This window comes from Oryza brachyantha, chromosome 10 (assembly GCF_000231095.2).
Source record: "Oryza brachyantha chromosome 10, ObraRS2, whole genome shotgun sequence".
Lineage (NCBI taxonomy): Eukaryota > Viridiplantae > Streptophyta > Magnoliopsida > Poales > Poaceae > Oryza > Oryza brachyantha.
The window spans coordinates 11218058-11227275 of NC_023172.2; the positions used below are offsets into that span (position 1 = coordinate 11218058).

The 9218-nt window shown below is 44.7% G+C and overlaps 1 protein-coding gene across 1 annotated transcript; it reads left to right on the forward strand.

The window, feature by feature from the left end:
* Positions 1–6849: 6849 nt before the first annotated feature.
* Positions 6850–8667, forward strand: LOC102708283 (xyloglucan galactosyltransferase KATAMARI1 homolog). Its single transcript, XM_040528503.1, has one exon. It carries the CDS (start codon positions 6850–6852, stop codon positions 8647–8649), a length of 1800 nt encoding a protein of 599 aa, XP_040384437.1. The 3' UTR covers positions 8650–8667.
* Positions 8668–9218: the final 551 nt, after the last annotated feature.

Sequence of the window (9218 nt, forward strand, 5' to 3'; positions counted from 1 at the left end):
TTTGATGGTATTATTCTAAGCTCGGCCACTAACAATTTTTAAAATGGTAGACTATGATAAATAAACCTTAATAGTCTATTTGGTTTGGAGAAATTTCATAGTAATTTCAAATAAATTAAACGGTTTTATGTGAAAATCTTATAATTTTTTTATATTCTGAAGGAGCCATGATGCTTATATTTAGTATACATTGCATTTCGATAATATAGCATCTTTCTTTAGTGTCTATATTTTTTTTAGAAAAAGACAAATATGCAAAGTTTAAATGTAGCGATCGAAGAGAAATACTTCCTCCCTATTTAACATTATTGACTCTTTGACACATATTTGATTATTTATCTTATTAAAAAATCATGTAATTATTTTTTTATCGGATATATTACTAAACATAATTTAATTATAGATTATTTTCATATTTTCATAATATTTTTGAAATAACATGGATTAAATGTGCTAAATAGTTAACCATGTCATATATTAAAATACAGAGAGAGTATTTGGGAACGGGGAAGTCTGAGTTTATTATGAAAGGAGCAGTATAGGAAAATATTTGATGTAAATGGACTTTGAAGATATGTTCCCGACCCACAAATTTGCAAGTATCTGTACTTTCAGAGGTGAAATTGTCACCAGTTAGAATGTTTCTTCCTAGGCTCCAACTCCCCAAAAATACTTCATCTTTCAGAAGTGAAGGCCTTGCGAACCCATGTTCACTTTTAGCTACGTGTCGACATAACCGGGAATGCATCATCAGACATGCATGGTCAAAGAAATGCTCCGCCACTTTGATCTACTGAACATCGTGAAAAATTATTATATTCTAAAAAAAATTTAATTGCTACAAGTTGCTTATATTTATCTTAAGAGAGGAGCGGTAATTTGTGATAATCATTTAAGTCATCCCAACCCTCCATAAGCAAAAATCTTATGTGACAGGAGAGTTAATGAGGATTGAGGAAAAAAAAGAAACTATTTCTCATACGAGAAACCAACCAAAGCAAAAATAAAGTGATAGGTGGATAAAAGAAGAGAGATGAGAGATAATTGGACGGGAATTTAATTTGAAAACATCGTCTATTGAATACATAATTTTTACACATAGTATTTATATGATACGATAAGTATAGAAAAGTATGAAAACTAATAGTTTGTTGGTTGGGAACGACGTGATATACATGTGCAGGGAAGTTCGAACTTTCTACTCCTACTAGCTAGTGGAGTAGCTCTGTACCATTTCACACAGGCTAAACTAATACGACTAACATAATTTTCGTTTACTCGTAATTTAATTGGCTTGTCACCCTGTCACGTGATGCGTGTACATATGTCAATGATCTTGACCTGTGTGCGTGTCTACGCCAGTACTCCCTCTGTCAATAAAATCAATTTTTCGGTTCCATCCATTTTATTTGAAAAATTTTCAGAAAATTAAAAAAAATTAGTCACACGTAAAATACTATTCATGATTTATCATCAAATAAAAACAAAAATATCAATCGCAAAATTTTTTTTAATAAGACAAAGAATAAAAAAATATAGATAAAAAATGAAAAATTGGTTTATTTTGGTATGGAGGAAGTACCACGTTATTAGGGGTGCAGGTCATAACCTTAGCCGGAAAAGAAGATGGTTATTTTTGGTCAAAAGAGTATATGCTGATTTATATAATTTATAGGAGTATTTAGATCTTAAAATTTATATTCAGAATTATTCAGACATTTTAACTTTCAAGGATTTAAACCCAACGTTTGAATTTATATATAGGCCACTATTTCTGACCAAACCCAACATTATTCCAAACTCGGTTAACGGTTACTTTTAAGATGTTTTTTCCAGTCCTTCAGAAATTATCGGAAGACGTTGTTATATTTTCCAGTGTAAATTTAGAGGAAATAGTACATCTATGTACTATCTCAAAAACCATGAAATTCACTATCTTTTTTAAAATAAAACTATATATGTTCATGACAGGAGAAATCAAAGATAACTGTAGCCATATTGAGCGTAAACTATAGTTAATATCGTACTGCAAGTCTGCAAGCTCTTGATTAATTACACTTACACTGTAGTTAGTAGACTAGCTACTTAATTATATAAGCGTTTGGCCAAGATCGTTCAAGCTCTAGCTCGATCTACCTGTCCTTGTGTGTTCGCAGTGCTTATAACATTCACAGTCATTCATCTAAATTTGATCTAAAATATATTTGTATTAGAGCATTTCTGGCAGCTTATGCAAGTCCGATCATTCATATTTTCATTTGGATAATCTAAAATAAATTTCCTTCTTATATTACTTATTACTTTAACAGAAAATCCACCCTACATCCTCTATAGATATTTTGTTAATATTTTACGATCAACAACTTTCATCTCTCTTCTCCTAATTCTAAGATCGGATGTTGACATATAGTGTATGGAGAGAGAAACTCAATGTTTGGAGTTTCTTCTTGATGTTCTATTTTTATGAAGTATTGGCTGAAGCAATTTTCTTTTCTACATTCTCTATTTTTAGAATAAAAGATAAAATAGAGTATCTGCTAAGAATGCTCTTACACCCTCTTTATAAATTTTATCAACATTTTGTAACAACCTCCTATCATATTATTCTCGTTCTCTTCTCTTAAATTAATTGAATGTTAAGGTATGACATGTATAAAGATAAACTTTATATTTGGAGTTTCTTTCTCCAACGTGAAGGACACTATCTGTATATGTATATGCTCGAATAATTTTTTAGCACACTCTATTTTCTATTTTTTAAGATGAAAGATAGGATATAATATTTGCCGGGAAAGCTAGCTATGACAGTACGTACTTACCGTATACGCTAATAACAAAGTTAATCAGAAAGACGTTCAATTATATAGTTACTTCAGACAACTTGATGATGATCAAATTAAATGACGTAGACTTGAGATAAAAATAGGTACGATCAGATTGGGATTTGTGCACAGATGGCAGTCCCGATGAGAATTAAGATCGCGTCAACTTTAACCATGTCCAATCGCTTATATGTATGAAAAACGTACGCTGCTAGTTCGGTTAACGTCCTGCAACTGTTACCGTGTGTCTGTATTCAATGAACGTTTGGCCATATGTTTGGAACTATCTAGATTTGGTTATTTGAAGATTACTTCACTCGGTTTAAACTATTATTCCCTTCAGTTTAATAATACTTATTATTTTTTAGAAAACACAATTAAAAAAAAGAAACTTTGACCACTATTTTTCATTATATATATAAGCAAACATATGATTTTATTAAAGCTTTTCAACATGAATCTGTACATATGGTCTGTTTTTAAAGTAAATAAATGTTCTATAGTCAAAGGTCTGGAAGTTCTATCTTAGCCTTATCCAAAATGATAAATAGTTTTGTACGGACATAAAAGAGAATTTTTTTGAACTTGAGATAATACAATTTTATAGTTTCTGGATAATGGAATTACAGATATATTATTAGATCGTAAATGTAAAGTTTGGAAAATAACAATCAAAGCCATAGCTCCAACATATCTAATTAAGAAATAATGTATCTAGGCGCATCTTCTCATGATTTCGCTGCTATTATATATGTGTGGTGATCATATTTGTACATGCTTATCTTTAGGCTTTTGCTTATACTTATAAGTTAAATTTTAAATTTTTAGTCTTAAATTTATAGTTGATTTTAAGTTTTTCATTGTAGTTTATTTTTTAGTTTTAGCTTTTAAATCACTATAAACACATATATAAAAGTTTTATTCACAAATTGTCTTTCATTTACAAATATGATGTTTGGTCTTTTCTTTTAAAAAGCCAAAAGATGACCCATAGAGAGCATGCATGTAGATATTTACGAATAGGAGGGTCATCGTAGTGCGGTCACTTTTATTCTCGTCTTACTCTTCTCTCGTGGGAGGTTTTCCACTTTTCCATTGAAACAATGCATCGAGCTAGTTTTCGAAGAGCAAGTTCAATAGTATAGCCAACTACTGGTTCCAATTCATCTATAGTTAATCTAATAACCAATTCCAAGATGCAATAACATAAACTTATATAATTCAAAGTAAAATACCCCTATTAAAGTTGGTTGTGTCGAACATGCAGACGTAGACATAGCCCATGTCAATTCGACCCTGTTAACAGGGTTCCACTTTTACAATTTTCACCTTTATTTTCGTGATTTTTCATTTAAATGTATTATTTTTAAAAAATTGTTTGGGCCTGCATGATCCATTTTATGTTTATATCTGTTTTGTATTTTTAGCTAAAAATAACTCCACTGCATAGTAGGGGATCATGAATCTCTCTTGCGTATCAAACAAGAAGGGCCCATGAAGTCCACAGGCCCAAAGCATGCTATCGAATCAAAGTAGCACACAGGAGCGGTAAGGGCCTTGGGCCACCTAGGCCATTGCATGGGCCTAGCTGCTATGGCCCATGTAACCCCATCAATCTCACCAGGAATAAGTCCACTTGTAATCCCTAAAGTTAGACCACAGTCTAAAATTCATCCCGGAACGATAATACCAGATACGGACCGGCCCCCAGTTGACAAAACCAGTTCGAATCCGGTCCTAAGGCAGTATCGTAGGTGGTTTGTGCTGACGTGACGCATTGATTCTGATTTTTATTGTTGATTGGACCTGACCCTTGGGGGATAAATGCACAAATAGTGATTCTTTTTTTTCCTCGGATGATTTAAGCTAGTGACATGAGAAACGACGACATGAATGTATATAGTTGTTGCTGACAACAAAAATTAAGCTAGAAGGGAAGCTGGTGCTCGTAGTCGAGGTTGGGCCTGACGTCGACGCCGACGGCCTGGCAGTACATCCGGTCGAAGCCGATGCGGTTGCTCACCCGCGCGCTGCCGGTGCGGTTGCCCTCGAGCCCGCCGTTGACGATGTTGGTGACTAGCCCGAAGCCCGCCGTGCGGTCTCTCTTCCCTGCCTCCGATCTCACACACCGTCGCACCACCTCGCACAGCGCTGCGCCACTGCCACGTCTTCCTCCGGCGCCGCCTCACCACACGTCAGTGCACCGGTCGCCGCTGTGGCCGACCCAGGCGTACGGCAGGGTGTGGCTGGAGTGGAAGCCGCAGACAGCGTGGCAGAAGTCCTGGATGGCGACGCAGGCCGCCGTGTGGACGAGGTGGCATGGCCTTCGGCGGCGCGGCATCGGGCTTGGCGACTCGCCGGAGGTGGTCGGGTGGGGCAAGGGGCGTCGTGATCTGGTGATTGGGATGAGAGAGGGGCGACGGAGGAGATGAGCCGCTCGGCGGCGTCGCTGTGGATGCTGTCGGGGAGTTGCGGCTCCCTTGCGTCGGACGGCTACTCCATCGGGTTCTGCAGCTGGTGGGCCGGTGTGCTGCTGCTGCTCGCCGCGGCCTTCTGCTCCACCGCCGCTAGCCTTACCACCACCGCTGTTACCAGCCGCCCGCGTCGGTGGCGCAAGCCACCGCCGCCGCCGTTGATGGGGCCGACCGCGGACTGCGCCACAGCGCGTGCACGGTCGAAGTGGGAGGACGGCGCCAGGAGACGGTTGGTGACGGCGACGAGCACCTGCCGCGGGAGAAGGAGAGCGACTTGCGAGCGTATGGATCGCAACCTGTGCATTTACCCCCTCCCCCTCACGATCGGGTTAGTCAGCAATAAAAATCGAAGTCAATGCGCCACGTCAACCTGTCAACTAGCCACGTCAGCACAAACCGTCTACGATACTGCCTTGGGACCGGATTCGAACTGGTTTTGTCAACTGGGGGACGGCCCGTATCTGGTATTGTCGTTGCAATTTTAGACCGTGGCCTAACTTGAGGGACTACAAATGGACTTATTCCATCTCACCACGTATATTCCATGCATGGGCCAAAATAATTGGGCCGGTCCAAGCCCAGGTAGCAAAAGGAACAGAAACACGTCAGCCGTGGCCCGTGAGAAACGATTTTTTATTATTAATTTTATTTTTAAAAATATTACAGAAATATATATATATATATATATTATAAATTGCAAAACTAACCTTCTCGCGCCCAACTAGTGGGCGCAATGTATGAAACATCATCTGAGAGGACGCGGTAGGTGACGTGGCAGACGACGAGTGGAGCGCGGGAGACAGCCGTTAGCGTTGGGTTTTTTTTCAGGCGACAGCCTTAAAACCCTCTGGTAAGACGTTTTATCGATAACAAGAGGCTACCTGCAAAAAGACAACGCGGTAATTTTGCAAGCGCCCTCTTAAAGCCCTATTGTAGGGTATTTTATCGGTAGCAAGGGCCACCTGCAGAAAAGGACAATGCAGTTATTTTGTAAGTGGCCACCCGCTAAAGATAAAATGCCCTAGGCGGCCTTCAAAATTCCACCCCATCCCTATCGATCTTCCATCGTCTCCCACGCACCATTCGTCGTCTGTCACGTCATTTACTACGTCTAACCAGAGGACGTTTTATACACTGCGTCAACTGGTTGGACACAAATAGGTTAGTTTGTAATTTTAAAATATAAATATATTTCTATAGGTATTTTTAAAAATAACATAATTAAAAAATCGTGAGAAACATGTAGAGAGGAAACGGTGCGCTGTCGGCGGGAGAGGCTCCACAACTTCCAAGGCGAGAAGCATTGATCAAAGCAAAAAACGTGTTATGACTTCTTTGTTTGAGCATTCCCAAGCTCGTCGCCATTTAATCACCCTTGGGCTCGGTTAATCATTTGTGTTAGTGGCGCGCTAATTAATCTCACGAGGAGGAGATTCACGACGACTTTGACTGACCATGTCCATGACCAGCTCAGCTGAGCAGTGAAAGTGAGTGAGTGAAACAGTGGGGCTACTGCGTCTCGCCGGAGAAGACAAGCCGCGGGGCGACGAGGCATGAAGCGGCACAGCACGGCGGAGCTGCCGGTGCCGGTGAGCTACGGCGGCGAGAGGGCGGCTGCGAGCGGGAAGGTGGATAGGATGGGTTGGGCGGCGAGGCAGGGGCGCGGGGCCCGCTGGTGCTCCCGCCTCTGGTTCGCGCTTGTCCTCCTCGCCACCGTGACGGTGCTAGTGCGCCACTGCTACGACTCCGGCCTCGGCCAAGGCGCCGCCGGCGTGGTGCGCATAGGGCCGGTGCACCGTGGGACGTACCGCACGCGGAAGGTGAAGGCCGATCGCCTCGGCGGCGGCGGCGGCGGCACCGCGAAGCCGGAGCCTCTGCACGACGAAGCCGTGAAGGCGTCGGTGCCGGTCGCCGTCGAACACAAGTCGGCGCCAAAGGATTCTTCTGCCGGCGGTGGGGGCAAGCCATCGTCGACGTCCCCGCTGCCGGCGGCGGCGTACCCCTTCGCGCGTGCGCTCGCGGCGGCGGACGACAAGGGCGACCGGTGCGGCGGGCGGTACGTGTACGTGCAGGAGCTGCCCCCGCGGTTCAACACGGACATGGTCAAGAACTGCGCGGCTCTTTTCCCCTGGAGGGACATGTGCAAGTTCACGGCGAACGGCGGCTTCGGCCCGCAGATGAGCGGCGGCGGCAACGGCGTGTTCCAGGAGACAGGGTGGTACAACTCCGACAAGTACACGGTGGACATCATCTTCCACGACCGGGTCAGGCGGTACGAGTGCCTCACCGACGACCCCTCCCTGGCGGCCGCCATCTACGTGCCGTTCTTCGCCGGCCTGGAGGTGTGGCGCCACCTCTGGGGCTTCAACGTCTCCGCGCGGGACGCCATGGCGCTGGAGGTGGTGGACATCATCACGTCGCGCCCCGAGTGGCGCGCCATGGGAGGGCGCGACCACTTCTTCACCGCGGGCCTCATCACGTGGGACTTCCGGAGGCTGGGCGACGGCGAGGGCGACTGGGGCAGCAAGCTGTTCAGCCTGCCGGCCATCAAGAACATGACGGCGCTCGTCGTGGAGGCCAGCCCGTGGCACCTCAACGACGTCGCCATCCCGTTCCCGACGGCCTTCCACCCGGCGAGCGACGAGGCCGTGTTCCTCTGGCAGGACAAGGTGCGCCGCCTCGATCGGCCATGGCTCTTCTCCTTCGCCGGCGCAGGGCGGCCGGGGAGCGCCCGGTCGATCCGGGGCGAGCTCATCGCGCAGTGCAGGGCGTCGAGCGTCTGCTCCCTCATGGAGTGCGCCGACGGGCCGAAGAACAAGTGCGGCTCCGCGGCGAGCTACATGAAGATCTTCCAGAGCTCCACCTTCTGCCTCCAGCCGCAGGGCGACTCCTACACGCGCAAGTCGGCGTTCGACTCCATGCTCGCCGGCTGCATCCCGGTCTTCTTCCACCCCGGCACGGCGTACGTGCAGTACACCTGGCACCTGCCCAAGAACCACGCCGACTACTCCGTCTACATCTCCGAGCACGACGTCCGCAACAACGCCAGCATCGAGGAGCGGCTGCGGCGGATCCCGCCGGCCACCGTGGAGCGGATGAGGGAGACCGTCATCTCCCTCATCCCGACGGTGGTGTACGCCCAGCCGTCGTCGAAGCTGGACACCATGAAGGACGCGTTCGACGTGACGATGGACGCCATCGTCGGCAAGGTGACAAAGCTGCGGCGGGACATCGTCGAGGGCCGCGGCGAGGAGGAGAAGCTGGAGATATACAGCTGGAAGTATCCATTGCTGCGAGAAGGGCAGAAGGTCGAGGACCCCCATGAGTGGGATCCATTGTTCGCGTTCGCGTAGCTCACCGCTCGCCATTAATTCCTACTACTTGCCAAGGTGAAAACGTAGCATGTTCCTTTTATTTCTGATTACGAAAGCATCATGTAGCAATGAAAGGTTAGAGCGGGCATTTCCTTGTCACATGGGTGAAGCTCCTTCTCCATGAAGAAACCTCTCAAAAGGGTAGGAAGTTCTTGTGATTCTTTTTTTTCCGAACACGTAAAAGTTTTGCACATCAACAGTCCCAAAAAACCATTATTGCAATTCATTACGGAAGATAGATCCAAAACGTGTCTTTCATGTTACATTAGATATGTGGTATTCTCTTTGTATATCTCCTTGATCATAAGGTATGGCATATCTAAAATTTTGACATCTCTTGATGTCTTTTAAGGACGGTAAGATTGTCCATGACATATAACTACTAAGAACCATCACAAATTGTTATTTTCAAGCTCAAGCAAGAATGCAAGTGACTCTAACTTCTATGGCAACCTTTTCTCAACGGTCGACATCACCAAGAGAATATCATCGACCACTCAAACATTGATTAGGACCGTTTAGGCAATGACTTTGAATGATAACACAAT

Coding starts and splice junctions, on each gene's coding strand:
- LOC102708283 (XM_040528503.1), top strand. CDS start 6,850: ATGAAGCGGCACAGCACGGCGGAGCTGCCGGTGCCGGTGAGCTACGGC.